Raw genomic sequence first — 21,928 nt, 5'->3', positions numbered from 1 at the left:
CCAAACAGTAATGGTAATTTGGCAGAAGGCATTAAACAGGAAATTAGAGATGTATGCAACAACAGTGCTACGGCAATCATGGGTGACTTTAATCTACATATAGATTAGGCAAAGCAAATTAGCAATAATATTATGGCAGGTAAATTCCTTGACAGAGCATGAGATGTTTTTTTAGACCAGTATGTTGAGGAACAAACTGGAGAACATGATATCCTAGATTTGAGATTATGCAATGAGAAGGAAGTTAATTAATAATCTTGTTACGCAGGATCCTTTAGAAATCGGGGTGTAGTGGCATAGTGGTATTGTCACTGGACTAGTAAACCAGAGGCCCAGGTAATGCTCTGCAGACCCAGGTTCGAATCCCCCTCATGACATTGAATAAAAAAGGAATTACACATCTAATGATGACCATGAAATCATCGTCGATTGTTGTAGAAACCCATCTGGTTCATTAATGTCCTTTAGGGAAGGAAACCTGCTGTTATTATCTGTTCTGGCCTACATGTGATTCCAGATTGACAGCAATGCCCCCTCAAGAGCAATGAGGGATGGCCAATAAATGCTGGCCCAGTGATGCCCACATCCCAGAAAATAATTTTTTTTTAAAAATGCTTCATCAGGGTGGAAAATAAAGCAGTCCGATCTGAAACTTGGTTCCTAAATCTAAACAAAGGAAACTATGAGGGTATGAGGTGTGACTTAGCCAAGATAGATTGGGGAATTTAATCAACATTACAGTGGATAGGCAATGACTAATATTTAAGGCACAAATATATGCATTGCAATAGTTGTACATTCCTTTCCTAACTGCCAGCTGAAACGGATGACTCGCGGGCGTTTTACGACACCAAAATCGGCGCCGAACCCTCACCAATTCTGGGACCAGTGAGGGGCCAGCAGTGGCACCGGGTGAAATTCCCATCTCCCATGCCGAAAATGGCCGGGTCCCTGACTGCGCATGTGCACGTCGATGCCCTGCAGCGGTCGCACCATACAACATAGCGCCAGCTGTGCATGGACCCGACCCACCATCCGCGATCCCACAGTTCCACCCCCTGGCCACTCCCCACCGGTCCCCCCAGCCCTGGCAGAAGCCCCCCACGGCCAGCGGCATGGATCCCAGCCGAGTGTGTCCGCGTTGGACACAGTCCGCAGCCGCCATGCCGGGTTCCCGACCGCTCAGACCACATGTCAAATGCGCGGTCGGAAACTCAGCCCATCCAGGGCAGAGCATCGCAGGAGGGCCGGCCAATGACGCGCCAATGCCATTGCAATGGCACGCAATGTGATTACAACACTTCCGAGAGGCAGAACATGGCTGACTGGCGTTAAACCTGCCCTGCCCCCGAGTTGGTCATCAGAGTGGATTCTTCGCCCGATCGCCAATTACGATGTGAGTAGAGTTGCAAGTAACTTAAAAGTGGACTGTAAAAAGCTTCTATAAGTATGGAAAAAGAAAAAAGATTAGAGATGACAATGTAGAACCCTTATAGTCTGAAACAGGAAAATTTATAATAGGGAACCAGGAAGGGCAGAGCAACTAAACAACTACTTCAGTTCTGTCTTCATGGAGAAATACACAAATAATTTTCCAGAAATGCTAGGAAAGCAAAGTCTAGTGAGAAGGAGGAATTGAAGGAAATTATTACTTCAAAAATAGCGCTGGAGAAATTAATGGATAATTCTCCTGAACCTGATAATCTACATCCCAGAGTACTAGGAGGAGGACATGGAAATGGTGGATGTCATCTTCCAAAATTCTGTATATTCTGGAACAGTTTCAGTAGGCCAAAGGGTGACAAGTGTAACCCCACTATTTAGAAGAATGAGAGATTTAATTGTAAGTATACAATTCTGACAGGAATGGACAGGCTAAGGTGTTGTTTCCTCTGTCTGGGGGTCGAGATGAAAGAGTCACGGTCTCAGGATATTGGTTCTGCCATTTAGGGGTGAGATGAGGGGAAAAAAACTTCTTCACTCAGAGGGTGGTGAATCTGTGGAATTCTCTGCCACAGAAGGCTGCGGAGGCCAAGTTACTGAATATATTTAAGAAGGAAGTAGATAGATTTCTAGACTCTGAAAATATCAAAGGCTATGGGGAAAGAACAGGAGTAGGGCAAAGAGAGAGAGGATCAGCCATAATCATATTGTGTAGTGGAGCAGGCCCAAAAGGCCTACTCCTGCTGTTATTTTCTATATTTCTATGTCTAACATCAAACCTGCTCTAAGTAACGCACACTAGTATTTGACCTTGATATCAAAAGGGATTTTGGTGCTAGTTTTACTTGGCTTTCCTCAGTATTGCTTTGTCCCGAGGAAGGAACTTCCAAGTGGAAATCCTCTTCTTTATGTGGTACAATTGGGAGAATGACAACATGGAAGAAGACAGTCCAAAGATGTGCAGGTTAGGTGGATTGGCCATGCTAAATTGCCCTTAGTGTCCAAAAAATGTTAAGAGGGGGTTACTGGGTTACGGGGATAGAACATAGAACAGTACAGGCCCTTCGGCCCTCAATGTTGTGCCGAGCCATGATCACCCTACTCAAACCCACGTATCCACCCTATACCCGTAACCCAACAACCCCCCCTTAACCTTACTTTTATTAGGACACTACGGGCAATTTAGCATGGCCAATCCACCTAACCCACACATCTTTGGACTGTGGGAGGAAACCGGAGCACCCGGAGGAAACCCACGCACACAGGGGGAGGACGTGCAGACTCCACACAGACAGTGACCCAGCCGGGAATCGAACCTGGGACCCTGGAGCTGTGAAGCATTTATGCTAACCACCATGCTACCCTGCTGCCCCAAGGATAGGGTAGAAACGTGGGCTTCAGTAGGGTGCTCTTTGTAAGGGCCGGTGCAGACTCGATGGGCCAAATGGCCTCCTTCTGCACTGTAAATTCTATGATTCTATGAACACAGCTATCCCAATGCAATGAAGAAACAAAGGTTGGAATTAAGTCACTTCACAACTGCTGCACAAAGACTCTCATTGTTCTCTTATCATCATTCAAATCCCAAAAGTTGAAAGTATACACAGACATGAACTCAGACCTTTATGGAGCTAAGCTATGTTTATTTTACAGAACATTGACCACATAATTCCAGAAATTGAGTTTTCAGAGCCATTGTCCTGTTATTGAGCACAGGAACAATTCAAATAGGGTAACAAAATTCTTGCCCAAACAGAATGGAAACAGAAAGTACAGTTTGCTCTGCCAATGTATGAAGCAAAATCTATCACAAAATCAATCTGCTTCATGGACATGGGTTGAATATCCATGGTGCAGATTAAAATCCTTAGTTTTAAATAATAATTAATAATCTTTATTGTCACAAGTAGGCTAACATTAACACTGCAATGAAGTTACTATGGAAAGTCCCCAGTTGCCTGTTCGGGTACACGGAGGGAGAATTCAGAATGTCCAAATTACCTAACCTTTCGGGACCTATGGGAGGAAACCGGAGCACACGGAGGAAACCCACACAAACACACGGAGAATGTGCAGACTCCACACTGACAGTGACCCAAGCCGGGAATAGAACCTGGGACCCTGGTGCTGTGAAGCAACAGTGCTGACCACTGTGCTACCATGCAACCCAAATAACCACATCTATAAAAGATCCGATTCGGTTATTGACTTGCTTCATAGCACAATTAAGATGCTGCTATAAAAAAGAAACCCTTCATCCTCACCTTAACAGGTAGAAGTAATGTGTTTGAGGCTGGAGGTGGATGGCGCAGGTTATATCTTTCAATGCACTTTTGAGATTGTGGATCTGCCAAACAAATTCAAACATAAAACAAATCACATTATTATGAGCCAAAAACTGTTTTTTGCTTATTCGTAACAACTTTCTCTCACAAAATTTAGATTTGAAGTGTAGAGTTTCTGCATCCTTCCATTAGTGTTGGTCCCAGGTTCCGGTGCAGTCAAGTGCATCAATCTAGAAGACCAGAGAATTTCAAACATAATTGAGTTGCGTGCAAACCATTTACTTCAGGGTTTAGCCACAATGCTTTACACTGCTTTAAGATTCAATTTGCCTAAATCAGGCCTCTCCCCAAAACTGGCCATTGTAGCCACCGAAGTTGGCCATTCCCTAAATACTAAATGGAGGAACGCGAAGCATACAGGTTAAAATGGACAATGTTTGCAGCACCAACAGGCTGCACCAAGCAAATGTGGATTATGTCTGCTAAGAGAGCAGACAGCACCGAAACGAACATTCCGCACACTAATGAGGCAATCTCCGGGATAATTAGCATGTTAATGGAATGATCCTAGAGACAATGGACACAAATGGGGAAGTAACTGCAACATTGTATAGGACACCAGACACCCCGGCACCAGCGGGGTTCGAAAACAAAGAACCTGAAAGCCCGCCCAGTAGCCAAGGAACAGCCTCAGTATTGGGGGGATTCAAACATATCGATTGGGAAGAGACCCAATCGATTCTGAGCAGGTAAAAGGGTCCGCCCAAAGGGGCGCGGATCCCTGGGACCTATAAAAGACAGGTCCCACACTTAGTTCGCTCTTCTTATCCAGCCCTCCTCTCTCCTTGGCCAGCCCTCCCCTGTGGACCAGTACCTCGACCAGCTTTTGCCAAGAAGACCTTGAACGAGAGAGAGGAGAGATTTTGGACAGCAGCCGCCAGCAAGTAAGTGTCTCACAATGATCACTACCAGAGATAGACACTCCTGACCCCTTTTAACCTATACCAACCTGAAGTCTCCAGACCAGAGCAGAGCAAGAGGCCTTGTTCCCTGATCCGGCAGTTCCTTTGAGATAAGTATTAGTTTATTTAGCGGTAGGAATAGTTTAATCCTTTTAGCGTGTGCATGGGTAGTTTCATAATTGTATTATAATAAACTCAGTTGTTTGAACTTACTAATTGGTGTATGGTTTTATTGCTTTGAACTTCACCTTGAAACTTGTGGCAGTATCTTAACGATACCTGGCGACTCCAGAGCTAAGTAAAGAAACAGAGCCAAATTGAGTGTTAAGCTCACTCACCCAGAACGAGCAACATTTAGTGGCGACTTCCAGACGGGACTCGATTAGAAGTACCCCCCCCCCTCCGAGAGAACCCAGAAATTTGAATCAGAAATTCAATTGGGAAAAGGAAAAACCACAAGTGTTCAAGGAGTTCAAATCAATAATCATAATTTGGAGTGTGTTTTTGCATGCGTAACTAACAGGGTTGTAAGGTTAAACCAAGAGATTTTTGTTGCGTCAAACTGTCGGGAGTTTTATAAGTCGGAACATAGCGAAAGCCGTACCCGTATTTTAAAAGCATTACCTTATCATCCCCCGTTCCAAATTAAAGAGAGCACAGAGAAAGAGGAAATGGCCATGCAGGCAATGGAACGCCTCATGAACCCAGAGCAGTTCGTGGTCGCAGCGACCAACAGTAGCAGAGTAGGCCAGTGTCCCGTATGGGAACTGGAACTCAGGAAATACCTCAAAGGGAAAGGAAGGCCCCTTTGGAGTGAGTTTTGTTTGAATGAGGAGACAGGTCCCGGGAGTATAGGACATACTTGGTGGGAGAACCTATCTCAAATTCATAAGAAAAGTTTAGGAAAAGCACGCAAGCCGATGGCAATTGTGTCCTGCTTGGCACAATTGCGAGGCACAGAGGAGGTCGTTCGGACGCTCCGCAAAGAATTAGAAGAGAGGAATAGGATGAGTAAAGTGGATGTCAGGGACATCAAAAAGGAAAACCTAGGTTTGAGGCAACGACTGGCAGAGAAGGATAGAGAGGTGGATGATGCCAAGAGGGCACATCAGTCTTGTCTAGCCCATCTGAACAGTTCCCAAACCCAGTATGAGAAAGCCTATCAGGATGTGCAGCGCGCAGTTCTGATCAGGGAAAATTCAAAGAAGCAGGTAGAGGCACTGCAAAGGCAATGCTCTGACCTAAAGGCAGCTTTAAGGGCACTCCATGCTGCCACCACTGAGCAAAGGCAAAGCACAGTGGATCATGCGAAGTGTACAAAGCAGATTGCGCATCTGCAGTCTCTGCTTTCTGTGCAGAATGGGTTCCAAGAGACATTTGGGACCCAGTTAGATGAGGAAAATGCCCCAGATTGGCAGGAATTAAGCGAAACCGCGCAGCGCTATGTTCAGGGAACATGTGCGCCAACAGCGCAACGGAAAAGGAAAGCGCCCCAACTCCCCACAGATCAGATAGCACCCGCACCTATGAACCCAGTCACCACCCAAAGAAAGGCAACCACAGAAAGCGCACCTGACATCACCTACACCACCCCCTTAACCGTAACACAACTAAGGGACGCATGTGAGAAAATCACCCCGTTCCTCCCCACTGCAGACACCCACCAATTTTTTGCAAGAGTGAAGCAACAGGCGACCATGTACGGCCTGGATGAGCGAGAGCAAGTGAAGCTCACGGTTTTGAGTTTAGACTCATCGGTTGTAGCAGCCCTCCCTGACCCACAGAATGTTGGAGGAGGCACACTAGAAGAGATGCATACAGATATTTTAGACGCGATAGGGTACAACAGAGGAGACCCAGTCGAAGGCCTAAATAAGTGTAGGCAGAAGAGGACAGAGCACCCCACAGCTTTCGCCGGAAGGCTGTGGATCCATTTCAATGCCGTTTTTGGCGATTTAGACCGAGCACATTTAACCCGCGATAATGTAGTTAAATGGACCCGCACCATAATCTCCCACGCCACAGATGCAGGACAGAATGTCTACAGCAGTTATGACCCCTCAGAAGAGGCCCATAATGAAAAATGGGTATTGAAAAGATTGTCCTGCGCTTGGGAACAATCCGTCCAAGGCAAGGTTAAAGTTAAGACCCCAGAAGAAGCTCAGGCTGCAGCAGATATACAGGCAGTAAGAGCACACCAAAACCCCGCATGGGTAAACGAAGGAAAGAACAGCCCCCACAGAAGTCACAGGAATGTTACAACTGCGGACAGTTAGGACATTTTGCTAGGGAATGCAATGGCCCGCAGAAATCTCAGAGGCTAGCAGACAGGCACTCTGACCAGGAACAAAGCAAAGCCAATCCACAGTATAGGGACGCAGTCAGGACAGACCAATGTGGACCGAACGGACTGACGGTGTTCGAGCTCCCCCACTTGGGTCTGTGACACACTCTGGGACCGATCCAGAAGACCGGTTGTCACAGCAAAGATTAGAGGGAAGCCCATAGAAGTACTTTGGGACACAGGAGGGTCCCACACTACCATTAATTCCTCCACTACAGCACAGGCAGACATGTGGCCCACCACATCCACAATTACACTCAGCGGATTTACAGGTAACTCGCAGCAGGGACACATTACAGCCCCTGTATCAATCCAACTAGGGAACATCTCCACCAGACACCCCGTTGTGTTAGTTAATCTGCCCCCCACAGCAGAACACATACTGGGTATTGACTTTATGAATGCCCACAGCCTGTCGTTCGATCCAGTAAATCAGTGCGTCTGGAGAATGGCAAAATCGGACAGAGCACCCGCAACTCTCACAGTGGGAGAGTATGCGAACAGGATTAGCGCAGTAGGCGACTATTGTTTCGACCCGACCACGCTTAGCACGGACAAACAGGTTAGCGCAGTTTTGAACAGACACAGGACAGCATTTGCCAGTCACCGACACGACTGCGGCAGAATGACTAGACAAGTTCAATTTACTGGACCTGACCCGAGACCACAGCGACAATACCGATTTCCCCTAGAGCTTATTAGAGTAGGGTGTACTTAGGACAGTAGCCTCAACTAATAATGCACCTATTTTGCCAGTGAAGCCCGACGGATCATGGCGTCTGACCATTGATTATCGGGAACTCAACAACGTAAGCCCAGCAGTAGCCCCCACGGTAACAACAAGTCCCGAGACCATGCTCAAGCAGGGACTCCACTCCAAATATTTCACGGTATTGGACATTAGCAACGGCTTCTGGTCAATCCCATTGGCAAAAGCGTGCCAGTACAAATTTGCCTTCACATTTAAAGGACAGCAGTATACTTGGACATGCCTCCCACAGGGATTCCACAATTCACCCTCCATTTTCCACCGACAGCTGGCAAATGGATCAGCCAAATTTTCCTGACCCGAATGTCTGGTACAGTATGTGGACGACCTATTACTGCAGACAGACACTAAGGCAGAGCACATCATGCTTCTGTCCGAGCTCCTGGCAATTGTACAAGACATTGGATGTAAAGTTAACCCCAGAAAGGCCCAGATATTGGAGAATCAAGTGATGTATTTGGGTACAGTCATCACCAGCGCCGGCCCTAGGGTTGCTGGCGCCCCGGGCAAGCTGAACTTCGGCGCCCTTGGGGAGGGGGGGGGCGGGGCCTGGGAGGGGGGCGGGGCCTGGGAGGGGGGGGCCTGGGGGGGGGGCGGGGCCTGGGGGGGCGGACACGCGGGGGGGGCGGAGGGCGGACCCGCGGGGGGGGGCGGACCCGCGGGGGGGAGGCGGACCCGCGGGGGGGGGCGGACCCGCAGGGGGGGGACCCGCGGGGGGGGGGTACCCGCGGGGAGGGCGGGGGGGCGGACCCGTGGGGGGGGGGGGGGGGGCGGACCCGCGGGGAGGGCGGGGGGGGGCGCGGACCCGCGGGGAGGGCGGGGGGGGGCGGACCCGCGGGGAGGGCGGGGGGGCGGACCCGAGGGGAGGGCGGGGGGGGGCGGACACGAGGGGGGGGCGGACCGGGGGGGGGGGCCGCCCTGGGGGAGGGGTGCCGCCCTGGGGGAGGGGTGCGGTACGTTTCAGCGCCGCTGCTTCAGCGCTGCCGTTTCAGCGCCAGGACTTTTCAGCGACAGGACATTTCAGCACCAGAAAAAAAAAATCATACAGCAGGAAAAACAAGACCTTGGGGAACTGCCCCTCATAAGCATCCTCCAGAAGGAACATCCCAAGTACCCAGGGACAACAGGATACTGGCCATATCATTGGACCTGCACCCCATCCAAATCCAAACCTCTCCCGTCCCAGCAGGGAAAATGTACTGTCCCCATTCATATTAAGAGGAAAAGGATAATCACTCCAGCCCCAGCCAGGGGGACCCCGGGAAACTAACCCGACCAACAGAGTGCACCATGATTAGAAATAACACCCTCAAGAGAGACAAAAAGAATGAAAGGAGCGGGATGCAGTCATAATAATAGTCCTTGGGGGGAGTGATAATTGATTATTGATTATATAAACCGCATGAGCAGATGGTAAATTGTTTTCTAACCTACACCAGATGACATGTAGTTCAACGGAGGGTTTTTCAAAACTCTCACTGACAGTTTCAGCTTTTTCTCCCCTATGTTTAAAGAGCATGGGATTTTTATCCCCATGTTTAAAGAGAAGCAAATTTTAAAAGCTTCAGACATGACATTTAAGCACACCTTGGGGGTGAGGCTTCTGTATCTGGGTTCTGCACACCACTTAGCACACAGTAATAAAACTCCAAAAAAAGGCCAAATAACTAAGTGTTATAACTAAGTATACCTGTGTCACCACCTTTGCACTGCAGCTTTTTGGCTCCCCTGTTAATCTCGTTGCGCTTGTAAAGTGACCTGTGAATGAATGAGCGCTGGCCAGCTGACATTTTTGGCGCTGAAACGGCAGCGCTGAAATTTTTGACGCTGAAACGTCCAGGCGCTGAAACGGCAGCGCTGAAACGTCGGCGCTGAACTGTCCCATTCCCCTGGGGGAGGGCGGCCACAGGGGGGGAGGGCGGCCACCACGCATGCGCTGGTTGGCACCGGCCCAACTGCGCATGCGCGGGACCCGAGTCTGGCGCCCCCTAGCACATGGCGCCCCGGGCGACTGCCCGAGTTGCCGGTGCCTTGAGCCGGCCCTGGTCATCACGCACGGTAAACGCAAGATCGAGTTCAAAAGAATTGAATCGATCGTCAAATTGCCCCTTCCCCAGAATGTTTCAGCCCTCCGGTCATTTTTAGGACTGGTTGGGTACTGTCAGAACCATATCGATGGTTTTGCGACAAAGGTAGCCCCACTTTCAGAACTCCTTAAGAAAGGAGCCCCTTGGGAATGGCTTCCGCAGCATACAGAGGCTGTGGAAGAGTTAAAGAAAGCCCTTAGCGCAGCACCCGTGCTACAAGTTCCAGACCCGCTCTCCCCCTATGCAATAGAGGTAGCTAGCACCGATCTGACCCTATCGGCCGTGCTCCTTCAGGAACGGCACGAGCAGCTATGACCAGTGGCTTATGCCTCCAGACTTTTAGACCCCGTAGAACAAGGATTTTCCGCCTGCGAGAGGCACCTACTAGCAGTATTTTGGGCAGTTCAGTACTTCTCGTACATTACCGGACTCAATCCCATCACCATTTTGACCGAGCACACCCCCACACAGTTACTTTTAGACGGTCGACTGAAGGACGGCTCAGGGAGCCAGATAAGAGCAGCTAGGTGGACACTACTGTTACAAGGACGGGACATAACAGTTAAACGGACCAAAACCCACACATTTTTAGCGGACAACCTACAGTATCCAGGACAACCCCATGAATGCGAGATAGTAGCACACCTACACAACACAGAACCCTTAATTGCCAAGACGCCTACAGGAAGATAGGGAATTCAAGCCAGAGGCCCCAGCACACAGACACGTGTGCCCCCTTAAAGATATATGTCGACGGTTCATCTGGACGCGGGATTTATGTTGAGGATGCACAGGGACGCGCGTTAGAGGAGATAGCGTTAAAGTTACCAGGTCATTTAGGCGCGCAGGCAGCAGAGCTCGTGGCCATTGCATATATAGTGGACCACCCAGATTCGTTCCCCAGCCCAGCAGACATATACTCGGACAGTTTATATGTATGCAACAGCCTCACAGACTTTCTACCCCTGTGGAGGACAAGACGTTTTGTCTCCGCAGACGGGAAGCCCCTTCCATCAGCCCCATTACTCCGCCATATCCCAGAGACGGCAAAGGATAGGACATATGGTATTATTAAAGTTAGAAGTCACCATAGGTCACCCCCCCTGGAAATGTAAAAGCCGACGCACTGGCCAAAGCAGGTTCCAGGCGAGGTCACTTTTGGACACCCCCAGCTAGCGCACCAGCTAGCGCCCCTGTGAGTGCAGTTCAGGTCTCACAGACAGAGATAGAAGATTTAGTACAGGCGCAGAAGCAGGACGAAAATCTCCGGGAGATTTTTAAAGGAAACTTTGTGGCCCAGTACGATAAATTCAAACACGCTTTGACCACACATGAGGGTGTGATCATAAAAGATAAATTTTATGTGGTTCCTGAACAGGACAGGAATCAGATGATTGCCTTATTCCATGACAGTCATGGACACCAAGGGATCGACCCTACCACAACACACCTTAGACAACTCTGTTGGTGGCCCAACTTAAGACAAGATGTAACCCACTATATAGAGAATTGTTTGATTTGTGCGCAGAATAACCCGGAGAGGTATTCAAAGAAGGCACAACTCAGCCACACTCGCCAAGTTAATGGTCCCTGGACAAACCTCCAGATCGATTTTATAGGTCCATTGCCCCCTTGCAGGAATGGCTATAAATATGTTCTGGTGGTGATAGATACCTTTACCAGATGGGTAGAGGCATTCCCTTCACGCACCAACACAGCAAAGACAGCTGCAAAGATCCTGACCCACAACATCTTTACGAGATGGGGTCTCCCCAGAAGTATAGAATCAGATCAGGGATCTCACTTTACAGGACGGGTCATGAAGAACGTCCTGACCATATTCGGAATAAAACAGAATTTTCACATTGCGTATCACCCCCAGTCAAGCGGAATAGTAGAACGAATGAATCGGATCCTAAAATCAACCCTTGGGAAGATGGTACAGGAGAACAATTCGACTTGGGATTCAGTGCTCCCATTCGCACTATTTCATCATCTACAGGTTTCACCCCACACACACTCATGACTGGACGCCCGATGAAAGGATCAGAATTCCTTTTAGGACTCGACATGACCAGCCCAGAAGTGACGGCCCTCACACACGAGAAAGCAGTTAAACAATCAGTTGAGACTGTAAGGTCTGCACAGTTAGCAGCCGTAGTAAAATTGGATAAAAAACGGAAACAGAGCAGGGCCTGTTTCAACAAAAATGTCCACCCCACAGAGTTCCAGGTTGGCCAACAGGTTATGCTATCTGTTTATAACCCCAGCACGTTTCTGGCTCTAAACTTTTCCTGCCCGTACTCAATTTCGGACAAAATCAGCCCCTCAGTATACAGAATAAAGTACCCAAACGGTAAGACTGCGTGGTTTCATATTAACCAGCTAAAGGCTTATGGAACACAGTCAAACCACTCGCATCATGTCCTGCTAGACGCAACAGAACACCTCGCTCCGCCCACAAGAGACACATTTCCACCCTCCCCCTCACAGACCAGTTCCTCATCGGACTCGACCTCGACTCCGCCCACCGACTTTAGGACACGCCTCAGAACGCCCACAAGCTGCCACAGCAGACAGTGACAGTGACTGTGAGACTGAGGACAGCCAGAGCACTCCACCCTACAGCCCCCACTTCAGCGACTTCGACCCCGACTCCAGTGACCCCATGGAGATCATTTACATAAAAAATACAGACCCACACCCAAACCCACCACCCAACACTGACGACCCCGACAACGCTCCTTCAATTTTAGACCCCACGATTTGGCACAGGGACAATTCATGGAGACTTGTCCAAAACGATGAGAGTGACCCCCGGTCACACAATGCGAAAATTGCATGCCTGATCCATACAAGGATATGGGATCCGGGAGAAGAGGATGACTTGATGTCTGACTCCTGACACGGCAACCCCTTTGCGACCCTGTTCGCAGAGAATGAAGAGAAGTGAGGTGTCCAGATTATGTAAAAAGAGGAACCGCTTGAGAGAAGCGCTATCCTTTCTGATGGAACCTGGACGTATGTTTGTTTGTATGTCTGTATGTTAAATGTTTGATTCGGAGATTAGCCACTTACTTTTCAGCTGAAAAGCTTGTGACCACCTCACATGCACATTAGTTAGTCCACCGATATTTCTGAGAACTTCACTCAGTAGAAATGTCCTCTGCTGAACCGACAATGTTCACGACTTGTCTTCTGTTTACAGATGTTGGAGCATCTTGGCTCCTTTTTTTTTAGGTGCCCCTCTATTCCGGGAATAGAGGCTGCAATTCCACTATGACTACATTCTTGCCCGTTCGTTTCAGGTTGCTCAGGCAGTGGAGAAACGGCATTGAGGACCCACCCTGTCTGAGGACCACCCCCTTTGGTCAGCTAAGCTCGGGTACAGCACAGCACGCCCTACCCGGGGATCCCATACAACTCTTACCCGTCGCGGCCCATACGCAACTCATTCGACCTTTCATTTCTAAAGCTTGGTTTCATTTTGTTTATGGTAGCCCTTCGGCCGCCACTCCATATGCTATTTACATCCAGGAACATTTGGGATGGTAAATTGCGACACTCTGCGAGACGGCTCGCACTGGTTTAGTAGATAAGTATATGTCTGGTCCTAAATCCGTTTTTGAAAAAAAAATGAGGGAGCCACATGGAGGTGACCATCATAAAGGGAAAATTGGAACAAGAGGACAGATATACTTAAAGTCAAGATATTAAGCTGAACACTAACAGATAATATGCTTGATCCCTTAGCTTTCGGACATTCAGGAAAGGACCCGAAGCAACAGCACAGCAAGATCTCAGGAAGGAAGAAAAGAGAAGCGAAGAGACAGAGAAGATGAAGAGCACTCGAATTGCTATGTTTTTAGCTATTGTGGCATCTGTGTGGTTGCGCGTGGACGCAGACCCCCTTTCCCACAGTACAAGTTTGCTAACTTCCCCCAACCCCAGACCACCCCCAGCACAGTCAATGGTAACAGTACCCTGACCTGGTGTACCAAATTTCTGACATGGTACTCCTTGTCATATGTAATAGAATCACTTTTGGTGATTGCAGTCCTATGTATTATAGTCCAGACCCTCAGGATGAGGAAATGGAGAAGGAGAGACCACCGCTCGCGTGCCTCAACAGTGTACAGAGTACAATCCCCCATTTTCGGATTCCACCAATCCCCCCAACCCCTTGATGTATAATAAAGGATTTGATTTTGATACGACCTGTAAATAAAGACTTTTGCGGATGTATTATAATGTTCTGCGCTCAACTGCCGAGTCAGAAAATGAAATGTAAAGATGCTGTTGTATGAATGAGTAAGGGTTTAGAATGTTGTAGAATGTTTAAATGTGAGATGAGAGTAGTTTATTGAGATAGTTAGAGGTTCCCGATTCCAATTGGTAATGCATGTCCCATTTGACATAGCGCCAATCAGATATTGTTAGTTAAAAATGTTTGCCATAGTTGAGGAAAGAATAGAAGCCATGGAACTCGCTGAGGTCAGGGGACCCAAAGACACCGTAGTTAGGTGATCCTTCATGATTTCTCATGAGGATCACAAGGAGGGAGTGTAGCCACCGAAGTTGGCCATTCCCTAAATACAAAATGGAGGAACGCAAAGCATACAGGTTAAAATGGACAATGTTTGCAGCACCAGCAGGTTGCACCAAGCAAATGTGGATTCTGTCTGCTTAGAGAGCAGACAGCACTGAAACGAACATTCCGCATACTAATGAGGCAATCTCCGGGATAGTTAGTATATTAATGGAATGATCCTAGAGACAATGGACACAAATGGGGAAGTAACTGCAACATTGTATAGGACACCAGACACCCCGGCACCAGCGGGGTTCGAAAACAAAGAACCTGAAAGCCCGCCCAGTAGCCAAGGAACAGCCTCAGTATTGGGGGGATTCAAACATATCGATTGGGAAGAGACCCAATCGATTCTGAGCAGGTAAAAGGGTCCGCCCAAAGGGGCGCAGATCCCTGGGACCTATAAAAGACAGGTCCCACACTTAGTTTGCTCTTCTTGTCCAGCCCTCCTCTCTCCTTGACCAGCCCTCCCCTGTGGACCAGCACCTCGACCAGCTTTTGCCAAGAAGACCTTGAACGAGAGAGAGGAGAGGTTTGGGACAGCAGCCGCCAGCAAGTAAGTGTCTCACAACGATCGCTACCAGAGATAGACACTCCTGACCCCTTTTAACCTATACCAACCTGAAGTCTGCAGACCAGAGCAGAGCAAGAGGCCTTGTTCTCTGATCCGGCAGTTCCTTCGAGATAAATATTAGTTAATTTAGCGGTAGGAATAGTTTAATCCTTTTAGCGTGTGCATGGGTAGTTTCATAATTGTATCATAATAAACTCAGTTGTTTGAACTTACTAATTGGTGTATGGTTTTATTGCTTTGAACTTCACCTTGAAACTTGTGGCGGTATCTTAACGATACCTGGCGATTCCAGAGCTAGGTAAAGAAACAGAGCCAAATTGAGTGTTAAGCACACTCACCCAGAACGAGCAACACCATGGTCCCACTTTGACAATGAAAGCATGATCTAACGGAAAAGTTTCTAAGGACGGTATTTTCTGCACAACCCACCACGTGTTTTTTGGCGGTAGAGGCAGCCCACCAGCAGGATCTTTTGGTCCCACCATTGTCAACGGAATTTCCCACTGAATGAACCCCTCACCCCTACTGAGGGGGGAGGGAGGGGGAGGTGCCGTCAGTGGGACCGGAGGATCCTGCCAGCATGAACAGCCGGTAAATTCCGCGCTAAGTGTCATCTGTTTTGCCACTATCTAACCACACTTCGGGCGCAATATTCCCAAAAGCGAGTGTGTTTAGCCGTGTGTTTCCCAACACTTGCAGTGCCGAGAAACGCACGGCTATTCAAAGCGCTGAATAAGGGGCCTGGACGGGGGATGTGCTGCCAAGGCCGAACATAGCGCTGTTTTTTACAATGGGAGCGCCGCCTCAAAGAACAAAGAAAAGTACAGCACAGGAACAGGCTCTTATGCCCTCCAAGTCTGTGCCGCCCATGCCCTTTCAAGCCACAGTGATCGGATTGCCTCACCGGACGCAGAGATGTCTTTGGTGGCCAACGTGAACAAGTCGTTGAAGACCAAGGTGAATGATCTGAAAAAATCGGTCCAGGAGGCAAAACATTCAAATTATGGGGCTGCCAGAAAGGATGGAAGGCCCAACGCCTATGTAGTACTTTGCAGAGAAGTAAGATGGTGAGGTAGGGGAGATTCAGATCCCCTCCCGAGTTGGACCGAGCCCATCGTACACCTCGGTAGAGGCCTCCTCCTGAGAATTCACCGTGTACAGTAATAACGAAGTTCCATAGCTTCAAAAAGAGCAGGTTCTGAAATAGGTTAAGGAGCATCGAGACTTTAAATGGGAAGGCTACGCCATTAGGTTCTACAAAGACATGGGAGTGGAGCTGTCGAAGAAGAGGGTTGCGTTCAATAGTGCCAAGGCCACCCTGTATAGAAGTGGAGTCCGGTTCAGTGTGGTCTACCTGGCTCGCCTTAGAGTGGCTTTTGATCAAAAGGACTATTTATTTGATGCGCCGGGAGAGGCGGACTCCTTTGTTAAGAAACACGGGTTGGGCGCTGTGTGATTGAGTGTTGGGGACGTGCATGTTGAATTGTTCCATTGTTGGAGTTCCAATTGGGTTTAGATTTGGGTTTTAGTCCGATGTGGGGTTCTGTTCCATCACTGAGAATTGGGATATTTGTGGAGCCGCCTCCTCCAGTTAGTTGCTTAATTGTCCACCACCATTCAATGTTGGATGTGCAAGGACTGCAGAGCTTAGATCTGATGCGTTTGTTGTGGAATCACTTAGCTCTGTCTATTACTTGCTGCTTATGCTGTTTGGCACACAAATAATCCCGTGTTGTAGCTTCACTAGGTTGACACCTCATTTTTCGGTATGCCTGATGTTGCTCCTGCCATGCTCTCGGCATGCTCTCCTACACTCTTCACTGAATCAGGGTTGATCACCTGGCTTGGTGGTTCTTTTGTTACCTTTCTGTTGTGCAGTTGGTAGAAATAACTGTAGGTAACATGTGTTACTCAATCCAGTTGCTTTCTGTACCTTGATGAAGAAGGCTTGAAGTCGTCCAGAGGTTTTGAAAGGCTTATTGAGGAACAGAATTTAACAACTGCGTGAGTTCTTACTTTAAGATCAATACCAGTAGAAAGGTTACAACTTTTATATACAGTAGCTATGTCTGGCCACACTAGTAACCCTGAGCTAGATCTATGCTCCTGATCTCGTCACAGTCTAATCACCAAGAGAGGCAGAGAGCTGCTTGCGTCTGCTTTTATACCTGCCAGTGCTGCCCCCTAGTGATCTTTCAATTTCCCATTAACCCCTTATGTACATACCCATGTAAAGATCAATACATCCCCCTTTTTTTTCTTTTTTTTAACGTAGTTTTAGTGTTGTTATTGGAATGGAACAAACATAGTTGGTATCGTGTGCAAATGCATTACAGAAATCAATGATTGCATCAGTCCAATATTCACAGGTTCAAACGGTTGGGTATGTGTCTGATTCGAGTTGATCTCCTAAGTGGGCATGGAGACACTGAGGTTTTAATGTCCATCTGTTCACCGGCTGATGGTGTCACGTGTTGTCAAGTGAGTGAGTCCTGTAGATTTAATGTCGGAAAGACAGGTTCAGGAAGTGGAACCTTCAGCAGGTCTCGTCGATTGCATCTGAACAGCACATCTTCATCGGATTTTACAATGTATGATCGTGGCGCTACTTGTCGTAGCACTGTTGCCGTGTTGGACCATCCTCCACCTAGGTGTCGCAGTCGAACCATGTCCCAGGATATTCGTCCTTCAACACTACAGTTGTCTGATTTTCCACTGGCTTATCAACCACAGTAGGCATCACTCCCACCTGCGATCCAGCTATATCATTACCCAAGATAAACTGACTTCCTGGACAAGATAGTTTCTCTATTACTCCTACTACCACTTCATCACTCTTCACTGGACTTTCCAACCTTACCTTATATAATGGAACACTACTCCTCTCACCCTGAATTACACATAATACCACCTTTTCTAGCAACATTCTTCCCAACTGACATAGCTCCTCATCTCTTACCATTAAAGATTGACTAGCTCCCGTATCTCTTAAAATTGTGACTTCTTTACCTGCTCCTCCTGACACACCAGTAAACTTTACCCGCACAAGTAAATTCTTTATAGAGATCTGGCACCTTCTTATCAATTACCTCTTGATCAGGCTGTACAATCTTTTGCGTCTCCTTCGCTTCACTTGGGCTTTCCTTTACCACTTTTACAAACCCCACTGTCTTATCCTATTTTACCACATCAGCCTTCCCAGTGCTTTTCTTCAACCACCAGCACTGTGACTTTACATGGCCTAGTTTAATACAGTGAAAACATTTGAAACTTTTAATTTCTTTTCCACCCTCCTGGATTTCTTTTTTAATCTAAGGTACACTCCCCTTATTATCACCTATCAGATCACATTAACCTTTACCACTTGAGTATTTCTCATGTCCCCAGTTTCTATCCCTCACAGGCTGAAACCAAGCTTTGATTTATGAACTAATTCATAATCATCTGCCATTTCTCCTGCTAACCTCGCAGTTTTAACCCTCTGCTCTTCCACATGAGTTCTCACTGCATCAGGAATTGAACTTTTAAACTCCTCCAAAAACATAATTTCTCTGAGAGCTTCAAAATTTGGTCTATTTTCAAAGCCCTTATCCACCTATCAAAATTACTCGGTTTGAGCCTTTCAAACTCCATGTATGTTTGACCAAATTTTTTCCTTACATTTCTAAACTTTTGTCTGTAGGCTTTAGGCACTAGTTCATATGCACATAAGATAGATTTTTTCACCTCCTCATATGTTTCAGATACCTCCTCCAGTAGTGATGCAAACACTTCACGAGCCCTACCTACCAGCTGTGTTTGAATCAGTAGTACCCACATGTCCTGTGGCCATTTCATTTGTTTAGCTACCTTCTCAAATGAAATGAAAAAGGCTTCTACCTTCTTCTCATCAAACCTTGGCAATGCTTGGACATATTTAAATAGATCCCCACCAAGTCTTCGACTATGACGCTCTTTCTCACTATCCTCATCACTATCATCCAACTGTACATTTCCCATTAATATTTGCCAATTTTAACTGGCTGTCATGTTTCATGGCCATTTTCTGAAGTTCGAACTCCCTCTCTTTATCTTTCTCCCTGATCTGTATCTCCCTTTCTCTTTCTTTTTGTTCTGTTGGGGCTATTCTTTCTTTTCTCCTTTCTTCTCTCTCCTTTTCTTGTCCTCTCTATCTCTCTCTCTTTATTTTTCTTCTCTCTCTTTCTTTTTCCTCTCTCTCTCTCTCTCTTGGATTCAAGCTGCTTTAATTCTTTCTCATGTTCCATTTGTTTCATTTGTAACTGAATTTTTGCCATTTCCAATTAGTCAAACTGTATCTCAGGCAACTTTAAATGCTTAGCCACCACCATAATTACCTCATCTTTTCGCATTCTGGCAAGTAATGTTAACTGCAATGTTTTTGCCAAATCTAACAGTCTGCTTTTCGTCTCTGTCCGTAAGGTACTGGGTGTGACCGTCTCTGCCCCCAAAAACTTCAGAGCCTCTGAAAGAGCCATTGTCCACAACACACTCCCCACTTAAACTGGAATACCACACCTGAAAAGTAACCACAAAATGCTTACCCCTCACTGTCTTTAAGTTCACTAAGCCAATCCAATAGATAGGCTTTTATCGCCCTCAAGCCCCCAGTTTGTTATGGGCCAGGGTTTAGAGAACCCCCAAAGTGTATCATGGAGTTCATCTGATCCACAACTTTTAATAGATTGTGGTATGGGGAGCACATGGCGCACTCTACAAGTGTGGTACAGCAGAAATGGAAAAGGATTTTTTAAAGCAAAACAATGTTTATTCTCTGAACTCAAGTTAATCTTTTTAAAACATACAGTGAACATCTTAGCAACCATCAATTCAAATATAACCCCCAAAGAATACAACACAAAGTAATCCTTAATAAATTCCCAAACAACATTCAGAAGACAAAAGACCCTTTTAACACAAAGATGAGGGGTGGAATTCTCCGCAGGGGGCTGAATTCGTGAAGGCCGTCGTGAACTCGGCCGAGGTTCACGACGGCCTCGGAGCCCGCTCCTTGCACCTAGTTCACCCCCACCCGGGGGGCTAGGAGCAGGCCTCCGTGTTTCTCGGCAGCGACCTCGTCACGCCGAGAATGTGAAGTCATCCGCGCATGGGCGGGTTGGCATGTGCGGATGACTTCATCGCGCAGACGGCACGAACCCGCGCATGCGCGGTGGCCGTCTTTCTCCTCAGCCGCCTGGCAAGAAGTGGCGGCTTGATCTTGCCGGGCGGCGGAGGGGAAAGAGTGCGTCTGTTTTGGACGTCGGCACCGATCGCGGGCCTGTCCCCTTCCGAGCACAGTCGTGGTGCTCCCGTCCCAATCAGGCCCCTAGATGCCCCAAACGGGCATAGACCATAGAACACTACAGCGCAGTACGGGCCCTTCGGCCCTCGATGTTGCGCCGAACTGTGAAACCATCTGAAGCCTATCTGACCTACACTATTCCATTTTCATCCATATGTCTATCCAGTGACCACTTAAATGCCCTTAAAGTTGGCGAGTGAACTACCGTTGCAGGCAGGGAGTTCCACACCCCTACTACTCTCTGAGTAAAGAAACTGCCTCTGACATCTGTCCTATATCTACCACCCCTCAATTTAAAGCTATGTCCCCTCGTGTTGGTCATCACCATCCGAGGAAAAAGACTCTCACTGTCCACCCTATCTAACCCTCTGACTATCTTATATGTCTCTAATAAGTCACCTCTCAGCCTTCTCATCTCTAACGAAAACAATCTCAATTCCCTGAGCCTTTCCTCGTAAGACCTTCCCTCCATACCAGGCAACATCCTAGTAAATCTCCTCTGAACCCTTTCCAAAGCTTCCACATCCTTCCTATAATGTGGTGACCAGAACTGCACGCAGTACTCCAGGTGCGGCCGCACCAGAGTTATGTACAGCTGCAGCATGACCTTGTGGTTCCGAAACTCAATCCCCCTGCTTATAAAGGCTAGCACACCATATGCCTTCTTAACAGCCCTATTAACCTGGGTGGCAACTTTCAGGGATTTATGTACCTGGATGCCGAGATCTCTCTGTTCATCTACACTACCAAGAATCTTGCCATTAGCCCAGTACTCTGCATTCCTGTTACTCCTTCCAAAGTGAACCACCTCACACTTTTCCGCATTAAACTCCATCTGCCACCTCTCAGCCCAGCTCTGCAGCTTATCTATGTCCCTCTGTATCCTATAACATCCTTCAGCACTATCCACAACTCCACCGACCTTCGTGCCATCTGCAAATTTACTAACCCATCCTTCTACACCCTCTTCCAGGTCATTTATAAAAATGACAAACAGCAGTGGCCCCAAAACAGATCCTTGCGGTACACCACTAGTAACTGAACTCCAGGATGAACATTTGCCATCAACCACCACCCTCTGTCTTCTTTCAGCTAGCCAATTACTGATCCAAACTGCTAAATCACCTTCAATTCCATACTTCCTTATTTTCTGCAATAGCCTACTGTGGGGAACCTTATCAAACGCCTTACTGAAATCCATATACACCACATCAACAGCTTTACCCTGATCCACCTGTTTGGTCACCTTCTCAAAAAACTCAATAAGGTTTGTGAGGCATCACCTACCCTTCACAAAATCGTGTTGACTATCGCTAATCAACTTGTTCTTTTCAAGGTGATTATAAACCCTATCTCTTATAACCTTTTCCAACATTTTACCCACAACCGAAGTAAGGCTCACAGGTCTATAATTACCAGGGTTGTCTCTACTCCCCTTCTTGAACAAGGGGACAACATTTGCTATCCTCCAGTCTTCCGGCACTATTCCTGTTGACAAAGATGACATAAAGATCAAGGACAAAGGCTCTGCAATCTCCTCCCTGGCTTCCCAG

The 21,928-nt window shown here is 47.6% G+C and overlaps 1 protein-coding gene across 1 annotated transcript in view; it reads right to left on the bottom strand.

The window, feature by feature from the left end:
* ttc6 (tetratricopeptide repeat domain 6) overlaps positions 1 to 21,928 on the bottom strand; it is a 564,332-nt gene that overhangs the window by 199,420 nt on the left and 342,984 nt on the right. The window contains exon 18 of the mRNA XM_038780915.1: positions 3,708 to 3,790. Coding sequence (XP_038636843.1) covers positions 3,708 to 3,790 — 83 coding nt within the window. The remainder of the gene's footprint in view (positions 1 to 3,707; positions 3,791 to 21,928) is intronic.

This window comes from Scyliorhinus canicula, chromosome 2, assembly GCF_902713615.1.
Source record: "Scyliorhinus canicula chromosome 2, sScyCan1.1, whole genome shotgun sequence".
Taxonomy (NCBI): domain Eukaryota; kingdom Metazoa; phylum Chordata; class Chondrichthyes; order Carcharhiniformes; family Scyliorhinidae; genus Scyliorhinus; species Scyliorhinus canicula.
The sequence above is the reverse complement of the archived record's forward strand: the minus strand, read 5'-3'. Positions and strand labels throughout refer to the sequence as shown.